The following is a 24049-nucleotide window of genomic DNA, read 5'->3' on the forward strand; positions in this document are numbered from 1 at the left end:
GAATGTCTGAATTAATACATCTGAAACCAGATTATTTTCTTAGCTTGAGTGGACACAAGATTGCTCTAGCTGTGTTAATGTTTTTCTTAATTTAAATGATTTTGTTGACAGCAGGCTCTGCTATGAATTATCAGTTATTATCAGTGAATGTTTAAATGTTAATTGTATTGTTTTAATTAACTCTTATGTTTAAAGATAACCTTGAGAGGTGTGCTGTTTTTTGTTTTTGTGTATTGCCATGCACCAATGTTATTAGATTAACTATCTGCCTACTATCTTGGTTATGCTCAGTTTGAATAAACCATGTAAAAATGATCTATATATTGATCTAAGATGGATAAAGCTCATATGCAGGGAAATAAGTTTGTATTTGTAAATGGAAAAAGATAAGAACAAGAATTTTTTTTTTCAAGTTTGACAGGAACAAATAGGAACATGTCAATCTCCTGGTTAAATACAGCTGGTAGTCGATGACTTCTTTTTGTTTGAGTTTGTTTCAGTATCATTTTGGCATTATAGTTCTACTCAGATGCCGTTGAAAACGGACAGTCACACTACAGAAAAGACTTTATGTTGCAAAATTAATATAGGTTATGATTAACAACTCTAAAACCAGATTTGGTTCTTCGATTGAGTAAACAAAAGCCGTTTGTAAATTTTCTCGTTTGAATTGTATTACATTTGTCATGTTGGGGGCTGACTATGCGGTTTGGGCTTTGATCATTTTTGAAGGCCGTACGGTTACCTATAATTGTTAATTTCTTTGTCATTCGGTCTCTTATGCATGGAGAGTTGTCTCATTGGCAATCATACCCGGGCACATCTTCTTTTTATATATACAATGTACCCTATAGTTGTTCGAAGGCATTTTCCATGATCGTATATAAAAGTGTAAAACTGCATAATTTGCATAGTACAGTGTGAATATAAAGCATTATGATTTAAGGTTTTGCGACAACACGATTCCGAAAGTATAATAAAAAATCGAAAGCCGAAGAAAACCCGACAATACCTAATAATTTTGCAAACAAACAAATAAAAAAAACTGCTTAAAACATAGTAAAATATTTGCACACACTATTTGAGCTAAGTATAATTCGTATGAAAACTTATTTGTTATTGACACTGACACACGCAAATACAGCTGTCGGATACAAGCGTCTGGCGTACATGTAAAAAAACATGATATCTATGACGAGTTTATATAACATCTTTTTGTGGTATAATTATATTATGTTTTGAAACTTGTTAAAATACACCAGGAAAATGTTTTTCTTCAAAGCATTTCTATTTTCATCTTTCCTGTTCGGAATATATTCCAAATCAATTCAAAATTCTACAAATGAGGAACAAGATTCGACTTTCCTCCGAAACGAAGTTAAATTTTTAAAAGAAAGATTAGATAATTTGACAGAGATAGTAGAAAAAGGTCAGTTAAAATTTTGTATTATTTTTGTTGTTTATATTTTAAAAATACGCATCTAAAAAACAATAGAAAAGCTGTAAAATATTTTGTCCTTGTATATTAATAAAAAAAAATATCAACCTTTATTTATAAAACAAAAAAAGAAAATGCGTTTTTTTTCTAATTCATATTTTTGGAACAGTTGATACCAGGCGTTCAGTGTAAAGTATACATCATTTGTTTATGATTATTTTCCCCCGTTACTTATGTTTGGGTATCTGATGCACGTGCATACTGTGCATACCAAAGACAAAGATACTAGTTGCAATCATACGATACCAGTATAGATACAAACTAATTTTACATGTTTAAGCATCAGATTTATACCGTTAATTTTATTTTCCAAAGGTTCTAAATATAAAACAATTCATTTGTAGGTACGAAAAATCGACAGAAAAGCGTCTTATATTTCGTTCGACTGTCATCCAAGACTACCTTAAATATAAACTCCATAGTCAAATATGACAAAGTCATCACAGATGAAGGAGGGAACTTTAATCCTGGAGATGGAATATTTGTGTGCCCGGTAACAGGAATTTATCTTTTTTCGTGGACAGTTTTCACTGCTAGCAGTAAAATAGTAGACACCGAACTCAGAGTAGACAATGTTATCATAGACAGCATGTATGTCTACATTGGAACATCTAGCCATGTCCCTGCAACTAAAGTTGTTTTGTGTCAAGTGAAAAAGGGGGATCATGTATGGATTCAAACATCTGCACATACTACTGAAAACGTTTTTGAAACTCCTACTGCAAGTAGAAGTTCCTTCACTGGGATGTTAGTTCATGAAAATTAGATTGGTTGTATTTGATGTTGATCGAAATGTAGTCATACTGATTTGAAAATGATCATGTAGAATGATTTTCAGCTTGTCATCTTAGTGGGAATATTTCCGACTGAATGTATTTTTTTCTTCTATGTTTCAATAAATAATCAGCATTTCTGCAATGTATACATTATTTCTAGAACACGATTTTTATGTTAAATCGATTTTTTCCGGGATATTTTTTTATATAGGGTCTGATATATTTTTGATATTGTAAGTTCTGTTAGAATATTTTTTTCTCATGCCGAGGTAAAGTTTAATATAAGGTTACAAAATAATTTTGGATATTGTAACCCATTCGTGTTGTTATATATATGTTGGCATTGCACAAAGGCTGGTTTTTAATGGTGTTTTTATATTAAATTCTGTTGGAGGTATACTGGTTGATACTTTAATCTTGCTATCTTTTTAATTTATTTGATATAAGAAGATGTGGTATGAGTGCCAATGAGACAACTCTCCATCCAAGTCACATTTTGTAAAAGAAATAACCCTTATCGGTCAAAGAACGGTCTTAGACACAAAAACTTGGCTTACACCGAACAGCAAGCTATACAGGGAGAGTGTTTACCTTGACAACCTTCACTGAGACAGTGTTAGCCTTGACTACTATCCAAGAGAGTGTGTACCTTGACAACCTTCACTGATAAAGCGTTGACCTTGACTACCGCCCATGAGAGTGTTTACCTTGACAACCTTCACTGATACAGTGTTGACCTTGAAAATCATCAATGAGAGAGTGTTTACATTGACAACCTTCACTGATACACTGTTGACCTTGATTGTCATCCATGAAAGAGTATTTAACTTGAAAACCTTCACTGATACAGTGTTGACCTTTATTTTCATTCATGAGAGGGTTTTTACCTTGACAACCTTCACTGATACAGTGTTGACCTTGAATATCATCCATGAGAGAGTGTTTACCTTGAAAACCTTCACTGAACGTGTTGACCTTGATTATCATCCATGAGTGTTTACCATGACAACCTTCACTGATAGTATTCACCTTGACTATCATCCATGAGAGAGTTTTCACCTTAACAACCTTCACTGATAGTGTTGACCTCGACTATCATCCATGAGAGTGTTCACCTTAACAACCTTCACTGATAGTGTTGACCTTGACTATCATCCATGAGAGAGTGTTCACCTTAACAACCTTTACTGATAGTGTTGACCTTGACAATCATCCATGAGAGTGTGTTTACCTTGACAACCTTCACTAAGACAGTGTTGACCTTGAAATCATCCATGAGAGAGTGTTTACCTTAACAACCTTCACTGATAGTGTTGACCTTGACTATCATCCATGAGAGTGTTCACCTTAACAACCTTCACTGATAGTGTTGACCTTGACTATCATCCATGAGAGTGTTCACCTTAACAACCTTCACTGACAGTGTTGACCTTGACTATCATCCATGAGAAAGTGTTCACCTTAATAACCTTTACTGATAGTGTTGACCTTGACAATCATCCATGAGAGTGTGTTTACCTTGACAACCTTCACTAAGACAGTGTTGACCTTGAAATCATCCATGAGAGAGTGTTTACCTTGACAAATTTCACTGATAGTGTTGACCTTGACTATCATCTGTGAGAGAATGTATACCTTGACAACCTTCACTAATACAGTGTTGGCCTTGACTACCATCAGTGATACAGAGTGTAAATTCAAATTAGGGTGCTACCATTTGATTTTTATGGGGGGGCTAGGATGAAAAATTTTGTCCTGCATTTTTTTTTTTAGCTGTAATCTCTGTCCTGCCTTTTTATTTTTCACTCTGTTTGGTCCTGCATTTTTTTTTAGTTTATCCTGCATTTTTTTTTTACCTAAATTGTCGTCCTGACTTTTTCGACTTAAGTCGAAGGCTCGACAAAAATCTTTTGATTAAAAGGAGATGTAAAGCATACATCTGATTCAATAAAACAGCAACTCAACCAAACTAAAACTAAAATACATACAACGGTCAACAAATAGTTTCTAGCAATAGACTTATAAATAAATACAGACAAGTTAATAAACAACATGTCACCCTTGATAGAATGTAGAGTGGCATCAGCATATCATTGTTTAGTAGTTATCATTGGTTCATGCCCATTATATTTTCTTTTTAAGTTGTTATTTCATAAATTAGGCCCCTAGTTTTCTTAATTGAAATGTTTCACATTTTTCATGTCACAGCCTCTTATAGCTGTTTGTATGGTATGAGTTTTTCTCATTGTTGAAGGCTGTACAGTTTCCTATTATTGCTTACATCCACTTCATTTTGACTTTGGTGTATAGTTGTCCCTTAGGCAATCATTACACATCTCCTTATTTTTCATAATGAAGAGGAATCAACATTTAATAAATACAATTCATATTGGGATAGACAAAAAATCAGAAATATATATAAATCATTTTTTTTTTTATGAAAATGCAAATCACATTACACAATAGCAAATAAATATGAATATTCAAATGTTTAGAGACTTCTTGGTTCATTAAATATTTTTTTTATTGTCTTGCAATGTCATCTTAATTTCTTTACCTGCAAAATAAATAAAAATAAATAATTACATTCATTTGTATATAAATAAGAATAGAATTAAAAATAAATAAATTCTGCTATAATTTATAGAGCAATTGTAAAAGATGTTGTATACATTAAAATTAATAGAAGTAAAAAACCTACAATTGTATATATATATATAATTTTTTTAATTTCTTAATTATTGACCCTATTTCTGGGTAAAATAGAAATACATTAAAAATAATAAATTCTCCAAAGAAACAAAAGAAGCTCCTCTTAGCTGTCATAGAAATACAATAACTAAGGTACAATTTAGGTGTCAAAGACACTTTATGCAAGAGACACCATGTTCCAGTAGAAAAGAAAATACAAACCTATGTTTTTTCAGAGAAAAGTTCCAGAGTTGAACATTACAAGACAAATATCTTATTATTAAAGTCTCACCACTTACATTTAATTTGTAGAAGTTTAACTAGTTTTACAAATAATGCTGAAGGATGTCTGCTTGTCATGTTTTGGAATTTTTGTCAGATTTTCGGAATCCTCTGGTCTTATCTATTTGAATGCCTTAAAAAAAATCCTCATGAACCCCCATTTTTCTTTTTATAAATCTTTTACATGTATAATTATAAGTCATATGTAAAAGTCTTATAAAATTTTATTTATTTCTTAATAGAACTTAAGATCTTTAACTGGTCAATGATAAAGATATGAAAAATCAAGAGAGAACATTTTCCCGTTAAAATTCCAATGGCTAATATCTCGAAAAAAAGCACATTGACCCCTATATTTTTTTTATTCCTCAATTTATTCTCTATCAATACATATCCTGTCCCAAGTCAGGAGCCTCTGGCCTTTGTTAGTCTTGTATTATTTTAATTTTAGTTTCTTGTGTAAAATTTGGAAATTAGTATGGCGTTCATTATCACTGAACTAGTATATATATAGGGGCCAGCTGAAGGACGCCTCCGGGTGCAGGAATTTCTCGCTACATTGAAGACCTGTTGGTGACCTTTCTCTCTTGTTTTTTTATTTGGTCGGGTTGTTGTCTCTTTGACACATTCCCCATTTCCATTCTCAATTTTATACTAGTTTTATGAAAAGTTATTTATTTTGAAACTGAGCAGCAAACATCCTTAAATGTTTTCTCCCATATTATACTTAGAAATATACAAATGCACAATCTACGGCGACGAAAGTAAAATATTCCACTAAAAAGTAACAAAATTCTAAATGTTGGTCATGTTGGTATTTTTGAACTACATAAACTACTCTATAAAAGAAATTAAGGGAGGTACAGTGAATTTGCAAATAGTTACAGAGGCAGGTAAAATAGAAGTATCAAAATCTCTCTTTGTAAAAAAACAGCACTGTATGAATAGGCAGATTACTACAACCGTTATAAAGGTATATATGTTACAAGATATAATTTATCCTCTCTAGCCTAGGGTTGATTAAGATTTTCTCCTTACTCCATCACCAATGAATTTGATAAGTATAAAAATAACACTATCTAGTTGTTCATTACCTACATGTAGTGTGATACTAGGAAAATGTTGTATCATTCAAATTTATACTGCTGTCAATTATCAAAATTAATGACTTCTTTAATAATAAAAACAAGAATGTGTCCATAGTACACGAATGCCCCACTGCACTGTAATTTTCCATGTTCAGTGGACCGTGAAATTGGGGTAAAAACTCTAATTTGAACAGATGCACAGACGAACGAACAAACGGATGGACAGATGAACAAACGAACAGAGGCACATAGCAGAAACCACAATGCCCCTCTACTATCGTAGATGGAGCATAAAACAATCTTTTGTGAAAACATATAAGAAGAAGAGCACCAATTAAGTGCAATAAATGTTTTGTCAAGGTAGAACATTTTTTTTAAAAGATGTGTTGATTTGAAGCAATAAAATTACTTATGATGCACATTAAGAGCCAGAATACCATTATTCAAATTAATCATAATGATGCTCTTTTTTTCAATGTAAGTCCAAATTTCTAGATCTTTATCTTCAACAAATTTCAGAAATTTCAGAAATTGGAGAAGACGTCACTTAGTTGAAAAACTTGTGTCTAATCTATTTGTCTCTTTTTGGAACAATTAAATATGTTTAAACTATTTAAACTAACAAATTTCAGAACGTAAGATATATCGCATGTTTCTTCCTGTACTATATACATGGTATATGCATGAAATATTTGACACCAGGTTTTAAACACCCTACCAAAAATCAATTAGTTATATGAATCCAATTTACCAAGAATGATGGAGTAAGGTATATGTATGTTAAGAAATTTACCTTCATTAACAAGGAGAATAAATATACTATAAGTTTATATACAAAAAAAACTAATTTAATGTCTTTTCTTCACTTGTAAAATTTAGCATGTGTTTACAATTAAAAGGAATTAAATTAATGATCTTTAGTGTATTTCTTAAAAAACTTAATAATGTTTAAAATTATTTTGGATTTGTTTAATTTTATTTTCATAAATTCTGATTTCAAGTTTTCAAAACAATATAAATATATAAAATACCTTCCAAAAGTCTGACCATTACAGAAATTTTCTATTCAAAATGAATTAAAATATTTAATATACATAATAAGTATCCTTAACTTAATAAAACACATATACATTTCCTTAAAAAAAAGTATAATAAAATTTAATAAGTACGTTTTCTGTAGGGATCGAATCAATTTTTTTTTTGAATAATTCATATTTGTACATGAATAAACTTTAATCATAGTAATGAGTTAAATTCTATAACAACAAGTCTGCTTAAACAAATTCTAAAAAATAAAATAATTTATAAAATTTTTCAATCAGAACTACATTTTTTGTAATGATATAGTTTTTTGCATTTTCTATTTGACATACATGTATAAAATTACATGTCCATGTTAAAAACACAATTAATGCCCTCAAGTGAAGTAAAGAACTGTTAAAAACCTTTTTTGACCATTATAGATATATACTACATATATTCAATATGCCTGTCATCCTGTTACCTTTATTGCTGATCTTTGATCCCTGGCATCTTTCACCTTTATAATGAATTTATTGAACACAATGGTGAACTAGATGCAAAATAGAACAAATTTCTCAACTATCCTGATTTATTGGATATTATCATTCAGAGTTGCTGACCTTAATTTTGAAATTCTTTACTTAATTAAGACTGAACACCTCACAAAAGGCATTCAAATGAGTTATAAGGGTATGTAAGCACATTCATACTCATTCAATTAATGAAGAAATTGATTGAAAATCATTTATGACCATGATGACAATTAACGAAAATAAGGTCATCTTTAAAGCTTAAAATCCCTCATGGTGATTTTGAAAAGTATGCAGGTGTGGGATTGGTCAAAACTAGAGGCTCTAAAGAGCCTGTGTCGCTCACCTTGGTGTATTAAAGAAAGGAAGCAGACAGTTCATGACAAAATTGTGTTTAGGTGATTGTGATGTGTTTGTACATCTTACTTTACTGAAAATTCTTGCTGCTTACAATTATCTCTATCTATAATGAACTTGTCCGTGTAGTTTCAGTGGAAAATGTTAGTAAAAATTTACAAATTTTATGAAAATTGTTAAAAATTGATTATAAAGGACAATAACTTCTTAGGGGGTCAATTGAACATTTTGGTCATTTTGACTTATTTTTTAGTCTTAAATTGCTGTACATTATTGCTGTTTACAGTTTATCTCTATCTATAATAATATTCAAGATAATAACCCAAAACAGCAAAATTTCCTTAAAATTACCAATTTAGGGGTAGCACTCTAACAACGAGTTGTCCCATTCATCTTAAAATTTCAGGGCAGATAGATCTTGACCAGATAAACAATCTTACCCCTTGTCAGATTTGCTCTAAATGCTTTGGTTTTTGAGTAATAATCAAAAACTGCATTAAACCTCCATGTTCTATTTTTAGCTGTGGCGGCCATCTTGGTTGGTTGGCCAGGTCAAAAAACACAAATTTTAAACTAGATACATCAATGATGATTGTGGCCAAGTTTGGATTAATTTGGCCTGGTAGTTTCGTAGAAGAAGATTTTTGTAAAGGATCATGGATATTTACGAAAAATGGTTAAAAATTTACTATAAAGGGCAATAACTCCTAAAGGGGTCAACTGACCATTTTGGTCATGTTTACTTATTTGTAAATCTTACTTTGCTGAACATTATTGCTGTTTACAGTTTATCTCCATCTATAATAATATTCAAGATAATAACCAAAAACAGTAAAATTTCCTTAAAATTACCAATTTAGGGGCAGCTACCCAACAATGGGTTGTCTGATTCATCTGAAAATTTCAGGGCAGATAGATCTTGACCTAAAAACAATTTTATCCATGTCAGATTTGCTCTAAATGCTTTGGTTTTTGAGTTATAAGCCAAAAACTGCATTTTACCCCTACGTTCTATTTTTAGCCATGGCGGCCATCTTGGATGGTTGGCGGGGTAAAAAAACACAAACTTTAAACTAGATACATCAATGATGATTTTGGCCAAATTTGGTTTGATTTGGCCCAGTAGTTTCAGAGGAGAAGTTTTTTGTAAAAGTTAACGCCGGACGACAGACGACAGACGACAGACGACGGACGATGACGGACGATGGACGCCAAGTGATGAGAAAAGCTCACTTGGCCCTTCGGGCCCTGTGAGCTAATAAAAAACCCATGCATGCCATGAGGGGAATGGAGGACACATTTTTAAGACCCTGACCACCAAGTAAACAAAAATCTTTATTTTACTTATATTCTTACAAGTTCTATAAAAGATGAAACAACCTATAATTTATTAAATACAATGCCTCTTATCCCTGTTAAATTTACAAACCCTAATATTTTTTTCTTAAAAAACAAAAATTCGTATCACCAAAATTGGATGAATCCACAGTATCCTGTGTACTTATAATTGAATACATAATAAATAAATTTGATGTATTTACTGTCTTCTGATCGGTTAAAATTATTAGTTCTATTTTCAATGTTGTCAATTTTTATGGCAACACGCTCACTCTGACGTTGTGTATTCATACGCCAGCATGTGTGTACATTGTTATTGTTAATATAAATAATAGAAAAAGTTCTTTGAGCTTTATTTTTGATAGAAATTTATTAATAATGAATGGCAAAAATTTATTTTGAATTTATTGAACCATAAAAATAATTTTTGACTCTTCACATTTTACATAATCAGCTTCACGGATTATTCAATGTGAAGAGTTAAAAATTAATTTTATGGTTCAATAAATTTAAAATAAATAATAGCCATTCATTAAATGTTATTTACCTTGGCAATAAATGCCTCACAACATTCTGCAGTAAACATTTCCAATGTGAAAGCTGTAGATATATGTGTGTCCCTTTTCATCGCCTATAAAAATTATATAAATTATGATTAATATTCCAATACATAAATTCCTAAAATTCCTAATATTGAATTCAAGGTGTAATCTCTGTAATCATGTAGAATAGTTATCAAAGGTACCAGGATTATAATTAAGTACGACAGACGCTCGTTTCATCTAAACCATTTTCTCTTATTCTTACCTGATTCATTCTTTTTCTAAACTGTTATATATATAGATTATACCACTGCATCAAGTTAGATACAATATTTATCCTGTGTGACAATATTTATCCTGTGTGACAAACGCTACTTTTGATTACTGAGAACCTTAATATTTCCATAACAACAGAATAAGATTAAAAAGTTCAGCTGGTGTTTGCAGAGTTATCTCCCTGTAGTGTTATGTACAAATGTACTACCTTAAGGCACAGTGTGGGAACGGAACTGTACGGTGTTTTAATATTTTGGTCATTCGGGAGACTGTCAAGCGGTGCTCCGACATTCGAAAAACAACAAGTTGATGAATGTAAGTTTTGGTTAACGCAAACATTATAATATTAAGTTTCTGCTTAAAGATTTTGTAACGAAAACATTCTACACAATATAATAGACCAATCAAATGCTGTAAGCGACATATACAACCAGACGTTTTCTAACAAACGGTTGAGCTCCGAGTAAATCGCTCAAAATTCGTCATCAACATCGAATAAAAGTTAAAAAATAATTCAAAAGGATATTCATAACTACCTCATTTTTTACAATTAAGCCTTTGGTGATATATAGTCTAACCATTCTGAAATTTCTATAACGATTGTTTCAGTAGAAAATTAAATAAATCAATTTTCTTGATGTTGGTTGATATTATTGACTGTACAATCACTCGCTCGCCGGCTGTATTCTCGCTCGGAGCCTTTCTGTACAATCACTCGGGCAAAATAATAAAATAGATTGCATATTTAATTCATTGTTTTCTATTTCTTCACTCAATATTGATGTATTAAATATATAAATAAGAGTGAACATAAATTTTCTCCTCGTTTTCCAATTAAGTTTCAATCGAGTACACCATTCTAACGCACACGTAGTTTTTCTATACCAGAGACACATAAATCGAAAATCAGTATACAAGACAAAAACGTAAAGCACACATCATAATAAATATCGATTAAGAATAATAAGCTCTTCACACAAAATTCAGTCAATAAAGTAATTATTTCAAGTATTCCAATATTTTCCATATAAAAAAATTATGAATTTACTTTCAAGTTTTGGGACTTGATTTCAACTTTGTTCACAATATGAAAAAGCGACAGCTTATACACTAGTTTGTTAATATTACGGCCTGATTATGCACGAACTAATTGTCACTGGACAATAATTAAGAACCAATCAATCAAATAATATTTATTTAAAAACACATATTATACTACTTTAAATGGAATACAATTTAGCGTTCAATCTTTAATTTTTCACTAGGATACACATCATGGACGGAAACGAAATTTTCAAATGTATATATTGCCAACTAACGACACGAGATTTCGGAGAGATTATAGACCATAACATAATTAACCATGGTGATGTTTTGTTGAAAATTAGAATCGTTAACACTTTCAAAACAGCCACACAGGAAAAAACGAAAAATTACAATATTATTTCAAACGAAATTTTGAGAAATGGAAAAATAATAATTCCAAATAAAGAGACAAAGACTTTGAAAATTTCTAGACTTCCCGAGGAAAATGATCCATTTTTGCACTTTCAAGAAAATAAAAGATATAAATTGGAACTACCTTTAGAAACAGACATGTCTGAAAGAGCAACAGAATTTCTTTTCAACCAAATACAAGATTTACCAATACCACAATCTGATTTGCAGGACGAACAGGAAGAAAACGTTATGGAAACGCATGGAGAACATTTTTTAGACACTGATAATTCAACGGAGTTGTATGAACTTTTACCTGCAGTTATCCAAACCCTTAAGAATGAAGGGGAAATGGACACTTACGTGAAGTTCAATAGGCTTGTGGCCGGGAATAAACTTCCTTTAAAAAATATTGCGTTCTTGTTATTTAAAGATGTGGTTTCGTGGTATTCGTTGGACGACTCTCATAAAATGCGTTATTCACCGGAGGTGAAACAGTTTTGGCGAATAGGCCTCAAACTTTTTAAGGGAAGGTTTCTGAGATTTATGAGTGGAATGAAAAATCAAGGTCAAGATATTCAGAGACATTTGAATCCCGAAGATTCAGCAATTAACTTTGCAGTACCAGATCGTAAATCATTGGATGGGTCAGATATATCAGAAACTCTTAAAAACTTGACACCAAGAATTTTCCATGAAATGATCGATATGCTACACGAACACGACCAAGATCAACTTCAGACATACAAAATTTGTTTTGATGGAAAGAAATTAAATGCTGGCGTCGATGGTCAAAAAAGTGGAGACATAAATCTTTGGGGATATGAAGGCCCTCCATCACTTCAAAAGGTTGAAAATATGTATGAGAATGATTTAAAATGCATTTCATCGTTAGAAAGGGCCATTTCTACTCTTGATATTCGCCACATAACAGATTTGGCATATGTGCCTGAATCTTGCAAAGATGGTATTACTGAAACCGGTAAAAATGTTTTAACAGTCATAAGTGAACGATTGTCAGCCTTGCGTAAAGTGAAACAGAAGAAGGAAATCTCACTTGAGAAGATTAAAAAAATATGCACAACTCCGGAAATGAATGCAAAATATTCTTATGCCATTAGCGCTATCAGAACTTTCATCTACAGAATTGGTGCATGCATTGATAGACTACTAAACTTAGTTGATACGTTAGGGTATGCAATATCCGTTATCAATGATGTATCTTTTTTATACTGCAGAGGTAAAATATGTTATTTGTCCGAGCAACAAAACTATGTATGTATAACAGGAATTCAGAATAATACAATCAAAAGAGATGATTTGTCTTCATTAGATACAACATTTGTTAAACAGAAAACTACAGCATGGAAAACTATACGTTCATTCGCCAAAGTTACAGGGAGCACATGTTTTGATGCATTGGGTTTAGGTGGACTTAAGAAACAAAAAGAACATTTTGAATATGTATTTTCGGGTAAGGAAAAGACAGAACCTAGTCCAGAGGTTAAAAAATACATGCAACATGGTACTGTTAATGAAATAAATTGTGTAGCGACTCTGGTGTCAAAAGTTCTTCCCGTTTTTTATCCTACACAATCATATTTCGAAGAAGGATGTAAAGTAGACTATCTTGATAATAATTTCATGCTACTTGTGAGTCCCGATGGTAGTTTGAGATCATCATGTGAATTTGGAGGTAAGAAGCCTTGCTTTGCTGTGGAGATAAAATGCCCATACCCTGGTAACGTGTACAAACCGAAGGTTTACTATGAATTGCCGCATTATTATGTTCCGCAGATTCTTAGTGAGATGTCAGTTTTAGAAACTAACTGCATAATTTTTCTCTGCTATAGCTTGGAAAGTACAATAGTTTTTGAGGCAGACTTTGACAGTATGTTATGGGATCAGATAATGTCGAGACTTATTCAATGTTATGGAAAAGCAGACAGTAAGTGTCCAACTAAGCTTCCCAGTGATTTAAAGGAATTTCAAGAAAAAATGAAACAGTATTGTAGAGACAATGTTCGGTTAATTGCAGAAGTACCATCAGTAGTTGCCAAAACGTGTGGTCATGATGTAGTATCATCTGATAAAAATGACGCAAAATATAATCAACATAAATCATTGCAGCAAATTTCCGCTGAAAGTTGTACAGTTTCAAATTTAAATAAGACTGTTTATGAAATTATGGAAACTGTCAAAGAAGCATATGGGTTAACACGGCACATAGCAACCGAAGTTGTAGTTTATCTCATATCCGATCTCAACCGATCACACATACCAGAAAGGCAACATTCCGTCCCAATCGGATATGCCATGAAAGGGTACAGTATGACAACAGATGTAATGCGAAACATGGTAAATGACATACTGGAAAAATGTTATCACGGAGGATTGTATGTTCCTGTCATATCTTTTGATGGCCAATGGTATACAATTGCCGTTCGTTCAGCAAACAACGAACCACTTACAATACTTCAGCTGATGAAAGATGTGTATAAACAAGCTCGAAGTATAAAGAAATCTGATATGTTGAAACACATGAAACAGATTAATTTAGTACCCAAGCTTAGTAACCGGGAAGAAGTCTTTGAATTGATAGAAAATCAAGTGGAAGACAAAATAACAATACTTAATGGTAAAGAAGTGAAGACAACAATTTATACATTATTGAAGAAAAAGGAGACCCCTTACCTTTTACACACGTCAAGTACTGTTGCAGCATTATTGTTAAATAACAGCACAGTTGAAAATAAAGAAATAACTGAGGAACATGAAAATTCAAGAACAGAATTCCTTGATAATCTTCCGGAAAATATTGCACCCCTTATAGAAAATGACATACTTGAGCAGGTAACAAATGAACAAGATATATCTTCTCATCAAGTCGATAACATGTTTCATACAGATATTTCAGCTGAATTAAGGACTATTTTTCAAGACGAAGACTCACATTTACTTTTAAATGAAGCTTCTGCGATACAGAGACATATAGAGAATAACTCACGAAATGATGAAAGTGTGGAGAATAGCACCCAAAGTCCTGAAAATCAAGAAAAAAGAAAAATCGAAGATGAAGAATTTATCGTGATGTTGTCAGCGCTTCAAACTGACAGCAAAGTTAAAAAAAAGAAATGGGAATCCATTAGTTTGTCAGAGTTTAAAACTATATTCCAAAGTATTGAAGAAATAAGAAAACATTTCTACAGAGTTGAAATTCAAGTTTGTTTGATATCAATAACTGATTTTTTAAAGGCTCAACACATTAGGTTTGCTGTTTCGTGGACAAAATATAAACTATCAGACTTGATGTTCAACCTTGTAAATCAACCTGAAGTCCTTATGACAAGATCAAGATCTATGAAAAAACTGTATTGCTTAAAAACTCTTTGCTTGATGTCTATTTCTAAATTTCCAAAGGACGTTTTGAATATTGTCTATGCAGAACACATTTATCCCACTGAAGAACAGAAATGGAGAAATAACATGCCGTTTGATGAATCAACACATATTGAAGGAATGAATACAAACATACAATGGTATTCTAAACCAGAATACGTTTCGAATCGTTTTATGCATCTTTTCAGTTTATTGGACTGTCATCATCTATTAACAAATGCCCGAATAAAATGTTGCAGCACTGGAATCCTGGAAGCAGGCATACATAGTAATGCTTGGTCAAAGGTTGCAAGGCAAACATCAAAAGATGGAAAAGAAATCATTAGTAGCGCACTAGTTGACGATCTTATAGACAAACAAAGAAATGTTTACGCTCAAAAAACATTCTCCAACGAAGTTGAGACAGCAATGACAGAAAATGGAGATTTAGAGGAAGCCATTTTTTGTAAACTTATCAGAGAATGGTACCAAGCTGAAGACGAACCTGGAATTGCAGCTTTAGAACGGTGTGAGAGGCGACTTAACTTACGAACTTGGCTTATGGACAAGATTGATATTGGCAAATTCCCCCCTCCAGGGCGACATGTGAAAGGGATTCCTATAGTGATGTTTGAAGGTTTAATGACTAATATTGAAAGAAGAATTCAGCTTTTCCCGTTCATTAAGAGTGGATCATACAATGTACGAGCTCTTGGCAGTCTTGAATCGGAAAATTTCTTTGGCCAGTTCCAGGATTTAGACCCAAAAGGAAGTGGTGTATTGAGACCTGACGATGTTTCAACTGCTATCAGTACAGCATGTGAACTGACCCAAGCCAGATTTGACCCAAACAGGTACTTGTAATTTGGAATGTTTATTTTGTCTGTACATAGAAAAACTTCATCAAAGCTACTAGTATCAGGCTATAAATTTGGTATACTGTATTGGTATTTGGAATTTCAGTTAAATTCATTAAGTAGTCTCAAAACAGAACATATTAACCTAAAAATAAAATAACAGAAGGTACTTTGCAAGGGTAACAAAGCACTCGACCCTTTATTGTTTGGTATACTATAGTTTGTCTATTTTACAGCCTTGTTGTTATCAGTGTATTTCAACTTAGAAGTTTGAATGTTCCTTTTGTATCTTTTGTATCTCTTCAATTAGAATTTATCAAACATAACAAGATAAAGGTTACTGTGACAACTCATTAAGTTGCAAACCAACCAACCAACCAACCAACCAACCAAATAACAATTTAATCTCACCAGTGACCTCAGCCTGAAAATATTGGAAGGTTATAAGCATAATGAGCTTTTTTCTCTTTGTTATTTAAATCAAATATAATTTACAGATACAAAATTTAATCATATATAAGAGGTATGCTTTAAATTCTTTAAAAAAAATGTTTTTCTTATTGTGTTTCATATTAATTTCAGGGTATTTTACATGAATACAAGTCGTGCAAAAGTATATCCAGTGAAAGAGTTGGAGACGAACTCAGAACATTTAGATACTCGCAACTACGTTTCACCCCACCAAGTGAATATGATAAGTACAAGGTATACATGTATTATTAAAAAAAATATTTTCAAAATGGAACCATTTTACAGTTTAATTCATTAATTTTTGCCATTCAAATTATTAAAAATAGCAATTCAGGACCATTACTCATGACAGAAAACATTACATATTAAGGGTCAATATCAAACTTTACTTTTATGTTATCATTTGCCTCATATAACACGTAAAACGATCGACTAAATGGAAACGACATAAAGTGCAACTTCTAAATCGACGAAAGACCATAAAATATCAATTGTTTATGAATTTTTCGAAAAGTAATTATATTGGCGTGTTGCTTAGACTTGAATCATGATGGCAACTATCAATATGGAGTCAACGTAATCTTAAAAGCGAGTACTGGCATTTTCTCATGTTTCAATTTGTGTTACAGAGATCACATGTTCGACTTATCTGAACGTGGCAAAAGGCAACACCCAAAGAGAAAGTCGGGAGAAATAAGCAGACCAGGTATGCCAAGCAGAGGTATAAAGCCAGTTAGAGAGCACCATCGCTGTGATGAAACGAAGATACTTCCTCATGTTAGAATGGGACTTTCGGTGAATGAAATCAACCAATAACATTTCACTTGTTTTTGATTTTGTTAACACTGTTTATCTATGAATGATGTTTTTAAATTGTTACCATTATTTTAAAACACAATGCTGAATTTTAATATTCATTAAGATATTGTAATAACAGTTAACAGTTGAGATTTTATTCCATCATCATATCGTTTATAATATAAATAAAAAAGCAAACAAACATGTCCTATGTGCCTTTATTAATGTAACGGTAAACATAAAATAAAATATAAATAATAACAAACGAATCATCAACAACTGGTAAAAAGCTGAATGAAATGTCAAAAATATAATGATTGGTAAAAAGAGTATATCATGTATATCTAAAAAATATATTTTCTGAATAATTAAATTGATTTTTTTTTATATCATACAAACATTTTTATTCAAAATATAGATGGAAAAACTTCAATCCGATAAAAAAAGGTAAATGTTTTGTGAATGGTTTGAGTCGTAATATATGTTATAATATTTGTGCCTATTCCTTTGCGTGTAATATGCTAGAATTTTTTTTGTATTGTATATATGTAAAATTATATACTGTATAATAAATAAAGAATTGAAAAATACAGAACAAAGTCTCAAAAGAAGACCTCAATATCAAATTGAAAAATAAACAAAATTTACATATCAATATATTACCAAATTACTATGCCCAATTCTGAAGAGTTACAAGGAAACGATTTTTTTTCGTAATTACAGCTGATTTACTTATGCATGTACAATACAACTTTGGTTAGCTTGCTTGCTTTGTTTGTATATTGTACAATCGTAAAGATAACACCCAAATGAATTAAAATATGATATATACAGGTTATACTTTGCCTATATAAATTGTTTAAAGATGTCAATCTTATTAACAAAGCTTGTTTACACAATAATACAAACAATTGAAGCAAGCCAACTAAAGTTTTACTTTCCAAGCATTTGGAAAATAGCTGTAATTTTTGTATTATCTTTCAGTTACTATCTTAGATGCACATTTTGTTATGATAAGCTAAGCTAGACCGCCACTTGAACTGTTTGCCACATTTTGTACAAGCAACAAATCTGCCATTATGCATGGCTTTGGTGTGTTCTGTTAGAGAGGATTTTGATGACACAACTTGTTGACACACAGAACACTCATAGGTGGTTTTGTCCTCTTTGCTTCCATGGCAGGTTTTGTGATGTTGAAGTAAAGATTTCTTGTATTGGTATGTTGCATTACAGATACTGCACCTTTCCTTAAGGGCAGTATCATGGGATGCAACATGACCCTTATAGTTCCAAAGGGTAGCAAACCCCTTTTGGCAAACGTAACATTGATATCTAAACACCTTCTCGTGTATTGTTTTTACATGAAGTGCGAGTCCGTGAGCAGTTTGGTACAGTTTCCCACAAATGCTACAGAGATGTGGTTTGGTTGTTACTTCATGTCCTGGGGCTGCATGTTTTCTGTTCATGTGGCGTGTCAAATTTCTTTTGTAATTACTCGAAAATGAACAAAGGTTGCATTTGAATTCATTTAGGTTTTCTGTCTCCACTTCAATGGTTATTAACGATTCATTAATGCCTTCTACTTCGAATGATTCATCCATGGTCAATTTCTGAAAATTGAAAGAAACGAAACATTATTTTCATTGCATGGTTTTGTGTTGTGAAATCAAATAGGTAGGTATGATGTTTTGCGTTTCAAGAAGATTTGAATTTATGAAAAAAAATCAACTTTAAAGTTTCAATAATCTTGATTGTCATTTAGGTAAATTAGGTGTACTATGCACTCCTGTTTACATGTTAAACGTTTGTTCATTGTTGAAGGCCATACGGTGACCTGCAGCTGTATATTTCTGTGTCAGTTACTGCAATTACAATTATACCACATCTTCTATTTTATGTATCGCCTGTACATACTGAACATGCAAGTTTCCAACGCCTTATACAATAGAATACAACAAATAATGAGGTCTGTTTAAGATTTTAAGAAGGAAAACGTTAAACGCTGGAGATTTGAATTTTGGCACTGTAGATGTCAATAAAGCGATGTAGAGCAAAGTCCATCGGTAGAGGTGTCATGTCCTGCATTGAAAACAGTCCAGTGCTGAAGAGATAAACACGACCGCTTCAGATCTAAAGTTTAATGTTGTAGATAGATAAACAGTACAACGGTGGAAATGTGAAGTTTGCCGCTGTCAATGTCAATTCAAGCGCTGTATATTTAAAGTACAATACTTATACGTGTATATATATATCTAGCGCTTAACGCTAATACATTTTATATACTAATCTAAAGTGCTGAAAAGGAGAAAGAGACATACTCGCGCTTTAAACTTAAAGAAACTTAGTTTTTCAATTTTATTTGATTTCGTTCCTAATAATTAAGAGATGCATTTATGATATTTATATCATACAAAAAAGGTTGTGGTTTTGAAGTCAAGCGTCATAAATCTTAAAGTAGCTCTTTTCACAAAAAGTCTTAAGTGTAGAAATAATCTTACGACAAAAATGTTTAGTTGAATTGTTAAGGAATATTTTAGACTTACTATACATGTAAGATGCATGTAACACTTGATATTTTTAGTGAAAAGAGTTCGTACAGATTCAAAGATGTAAAGTCGAGCGCTGAAGATCTCAAGTCCACATCTTTTAACATTTCAGCTCAAGAGATCGGGATGTAACAAATCCAGTGGTCGACTTTATATCTACACAGCGCACGACTTTGTATCTCAATTGCTTGATTTTAAATCTTTAGCAGTGGATGGATTTGAAATCTGCAGCGCTGGAATTAAAATTAATGGCTCTGGATTTTTTTTTAATCTCCAGTGCTTGATTTCAAAAACCACTCTCAGTAGGAAGCAATCCCAAAATTATTGTTGATAAGGGAGGTTTTTTTTTGTTTGTTTTCATATCGACGGGTTCTCTGTTTACTTTTTATTTATAAATTTTGGAACAAGTCTACAGATCTTATTATATGAACAAGAGGCTGTCACAACGACAGCAAACCGGATTTATAAACATTTATTTGTGTCCTGGCAATATCACAAGAACCATTACTGATGAATGGTGAAAGTGAAAATCGTCATTATCAAATTTGACCTCCATTTTGTCATCAGTATCAACATATTAAATTTTGAAAAGCTTAGATTGAATGGTTCAAGAGTAAATGCAATAAAGTGAATGGAAACGCCATTTTATGATCTTTCATGAACTATAACTCCTGAACGGTAAAAGTCAAAATCGTTATTATTGAAGTTGACCTCCATTTTGTCATCAGTAACAACATATTAAAATTTGGGAAACTTTGGTAGAACAGTTCATGCGTAAATGCACGGACACGACTGGAAACTCCATTTTTCAATCTTTCAAGAACCATAACTCCTGAACGGTAAAAGTCAAAATCGCCATTTTTAAACTTCACCTTCATTTAGTTGTCAGTAACAACATATTAAAAATTTAAAAGCTTTTGTTGAATGGTTCATGAGTTAATGCACGGACAACATTTGATTGCCGCCATCCCGCCCGCCCGCCCGCGCACCGTACATCCCCAAATTAATAACCGACATTTTTGTCACAAAAATCCGGTTAAAAAGGGAACTCCAAATTGATTGATGCTCTTACATGCTTTGTATCATCATAAATCGTTTTTAAAAAAGAATTAACAATGCCATAGCAAGTCGAACAAACCGTGCTATGCATTGCAGAAATGAAACACGAAGTTTTAACAATTAAGTTTATTTTATGTTTTCTCCATTGATAAACAAACAAATTCCAAAATGTACATTTTTTATCTTGTGTTTGTATTTGTCAGCTAGTTTGTTAATAATAATATAGATCTTACGTGTGTGACCGTGCTCAATTCTGTGAATGTAAATGATAAGGTCTAAAGGACGTCTCGATTACTACTTACTTTGGAGTCAATTCAATAGTTTATAGGAACACTACAGCTGATGATATTAATATAGATATATAAAGAAGTTTATCAGGTCAATGTATATATTTATAAATATCCTATTGGCTATAAAATATAATCCGAGTTTTTATTTAAAGATATTTGATTTGTAAATTTCCTTTTTCTATATACATTTGTACTAAAATCGAGGTTTCTCATGAATACTGTAGCCAAAATCATTACTCTGCTCCCAGGCGACATTACAGAACTGCTCCAAGTGATAATACAGTCGAAAGTTGTTTACCAACGAGCGACCGTACAGTGAAAAATATTTAGTGACTTCTGTTTTCAAAGATTTAGAACTATTTTCTAGTGTAAACATGGTGAAGTTGTATATGATGGAAAAATATATAATAATTCTACTTACACAACTTAAAATTTTGTTAAAAAAACCTTGTAAAGTCAGATTTTCAGCTGAATGAAGACAATCATTTGCATAATTTGGGTCGGAGCACTTACTTATATTCCATTTTTTTCCCTGTTTTCTTGCCTCTAGAATATTTTCTGACCCCTGGAATGTTTGAATATTATTGACAGATGCAATGCTTTTCTCATATGCATTAAAAGTGAGCCCAGAGATAGTAATTATATAAAACACTTACCTTCTCCGTAGCTGAAAATGCTCTCGAATGTCGAAGCCCCGCTTGACAGTCTCCCGAATGACCAAAACATTAAAACACCGTACAGTTCCGTTCCCACACTGTGTAAGGGCATACAATACAGTTTTGATCCCGTATTTACAGTGACACAATGAACAGATCTGAGAGTACTCACAGTTATCTGACAGCTATTTCAAAGCCACTAACAACTAATAAAAAAATCATGCATCTAAGACTAAACCTCATTTTCAAGAATTTTATAATGGAATAGCCCTGCTGATTCACCAAAACAAATTGTATATTCACCACTTTATAATACACATTTTCTGTATAAATGTACCTTATCTAAGACATGAAATAATCCGTCTGGTCCTAAGTTATACCCTGACTCAACAATTCTGAAAATAATAAAACGATAAATATATATAAGTGAATAAGATGAAAGTTAATCAGTATTAGATGACCTCTAAACAAAAATCTCATTTTTGTGTATCTATGGGATACTGTCTTATTGACATATAATATTTGTATAACAGTACCTAAAATATATTCCAAAAATCTACTTTGACGATTGAATTCATACTACAATATGGGAATTGCTCATTGTTGAAGGTTGTACTGTGACCAATAGTTTTTTTTATTTATGTATCATTTGGTCTCTTGTGGAGAGTTGTCTCAGTGACAAGCACACCACATCATCTTTTTTATATTTACTTTCTTGCAACAGTTTTATTTCTAGCTAAGTTTCTTCAATTGTACTCTAACCTCAACCTTTGACCTAACAGTATTCATATTTACTTGATTGCATCTGTTCTAGTACTAGCTAACAATGTCTCTAATGTTCTATAACATAGACCTTAAAGTACTCACACAAATTATCACTTTCTGACACAAGTTTTACTATCAGATAATCATGTCTTCATTATTCTGATAACCCTGACCTTTCACCTTACAGTATTCTTACTTACTTTCTGGAATCTGTTTTATTACTAGCTAATGATGTCTTTAATTGTTCCATAACCTTGACCTTTGACCTTACAGTATTCATACTTACTTTCTTGCATCTGTTTTATTACTAGCCAATGATGTCTTTAATTGTTCTAACACAGCATCACACACTGCTTTATCACATTTTCCTGTCTTGGTAAAGTCCAGGGAATTAAATAAATATTCTACAAGTCTTAGGTAATCTGTTTAAAGTAAACAATAAATTATTAGAAAAAGATGTTTACTGTGGATTCATTATTATTAATTTGATATTAAATCCAAATGATTTTGTTGGTTCAGATGAACCATGAAATTAAGTGTTCCACAGATTACAAATTTTCCATATTAAAGGTTATATGCAGACTTTTGTTGATGATTGGACACTTCTTATTATCCTTTTAGTTGTTTCGACTAACCATAACAGAAAAATTCACCTCACAATACAGTGTGTGAAAAAATTATATTCGCTTCTTACAACATGTACAAACCGCCAGTCAATAAATAATCTTTCCTTTATAACACAAACATTACATTAGATGTATATTTCATTATAATACGTTGTTCTGATTGGCTACATGGCAATTATGTGTTATTCCTTAATCAATTGCATTACACAATAAAACTTATCATTCATGATGACACGAGGTCCCACAATAAAGTGCACTGGTAAATTAAATAAAAGTTGATAAAAATTTGTAAGGGTTCCGCGGAACCCAGTGTCTCGCCTACTTTTTCTGTAAATTGCAGGCTCAACAAAATTGAGGGAAAAAATCAATAAAAATATTCTGCTTCATACTATCTTTTGATCGTAAGAAGCTTCTGTCCAAGTTTGGTAAAAATCCAGGATAGTTTATGAATCTAATAAATGTTTTAAAAACTTTAACTGCAGACTGAATGTAATGTAAACTGGCAGAAAAACTAAGTCCATTTATAAGTAAAATACAGATACACAGGTACAAAATAGTAACAAAATTTCCTTCTAGATACAAGCTTCTGTCCAAGTTTGGTACAAATTAAAAACAGTATAAGTAAGTTATCAAAATTTTAAAAAATTTAACCACAAGAGTGAATGTGTTGATGGCAGAAAATCCAAGTCCATTTAAAGTAGAATTCGGAAAAAATGGATTTGTCGTTTTAAAAAATTTACTTCTGGATACTATCTTAGGATTATA

The 24049-nt window shown here is 31.9% G+C and overlaps 2 protein-coding genes across 3 annotated transcripts in view; one reads left to right on the top strand and one right to left on the bottom strand.

Moving 5' to 3' along the window:
- Positions 1-1139: 1139 nt before the first annotated feature.
- On the top strand, positions 1140-2264 carry LOC134701339 (complement C1q tumor necrosis factor-related protein 2-like). The gene is made up of 2 exons (XM_063562476.1): positions 1140-1429; positions 1843-2264. Exons 1-2 carry the CDS (start codon positions 1267-1269, stop codon positions 2262-2264), a joined length of 585 nt encoding a protein of 194 aa, XP_063418546.1. The 5' UTR covers positions 1140-1266.
- Positions 2265-4704: 2440 nt separating this feature from the next.
- The window catches only part of LOC134701333 (tubulin polyglutamylase complex subunit 1-like), a 33609-nt gene continuing 14264 nt past the window's right edge, over positions 4705-24049 (bottom strand). The window contains exons 6-9 of one of the 2 annotated variants that reach the window (XM_063562472.1): positions 22945-23080; positions 22231-22288; positions 10131-10214; positions 4705-4831 (exon numbers count right to left, since the gene is read on the bottom strand). In XM_063562472.1, coding sequence (XP_063418542.1) covers positions 4814-4831; positions 10131-10214; positions 22231-22288; positions 22945-23080 — 296 coding nt within the window. In that variant the 3' untranslated portion in view covers positions 4705-4813. Of the gene's footprint in view, positions 4832-7779; positions 7876-10130; positions 10215-22230; positions 22289-22944; positions 23081-24049 lie in introns of those variants that run through there. The other variant, XM_063562471.1, reaches the window with a different exon arrangement.

Source organism: Mytilus trossulus, unplaced genomic scaffold (genome assembly GCF_036588685.1).
Source record: "Mytilus trossulus isolate FHL-02 unplaced genomic scaffold, PNRI_Mtr1.1.1.hap1 h1tg000236l__unscaffolded, whole genome shotgun sequence".
Lineage (NCBI taxonomy): Eukaryota > Metazoa > Mollusca > Bivalvia > Mytilida > Mytilidae > Mytilus > Mytilus trossulus.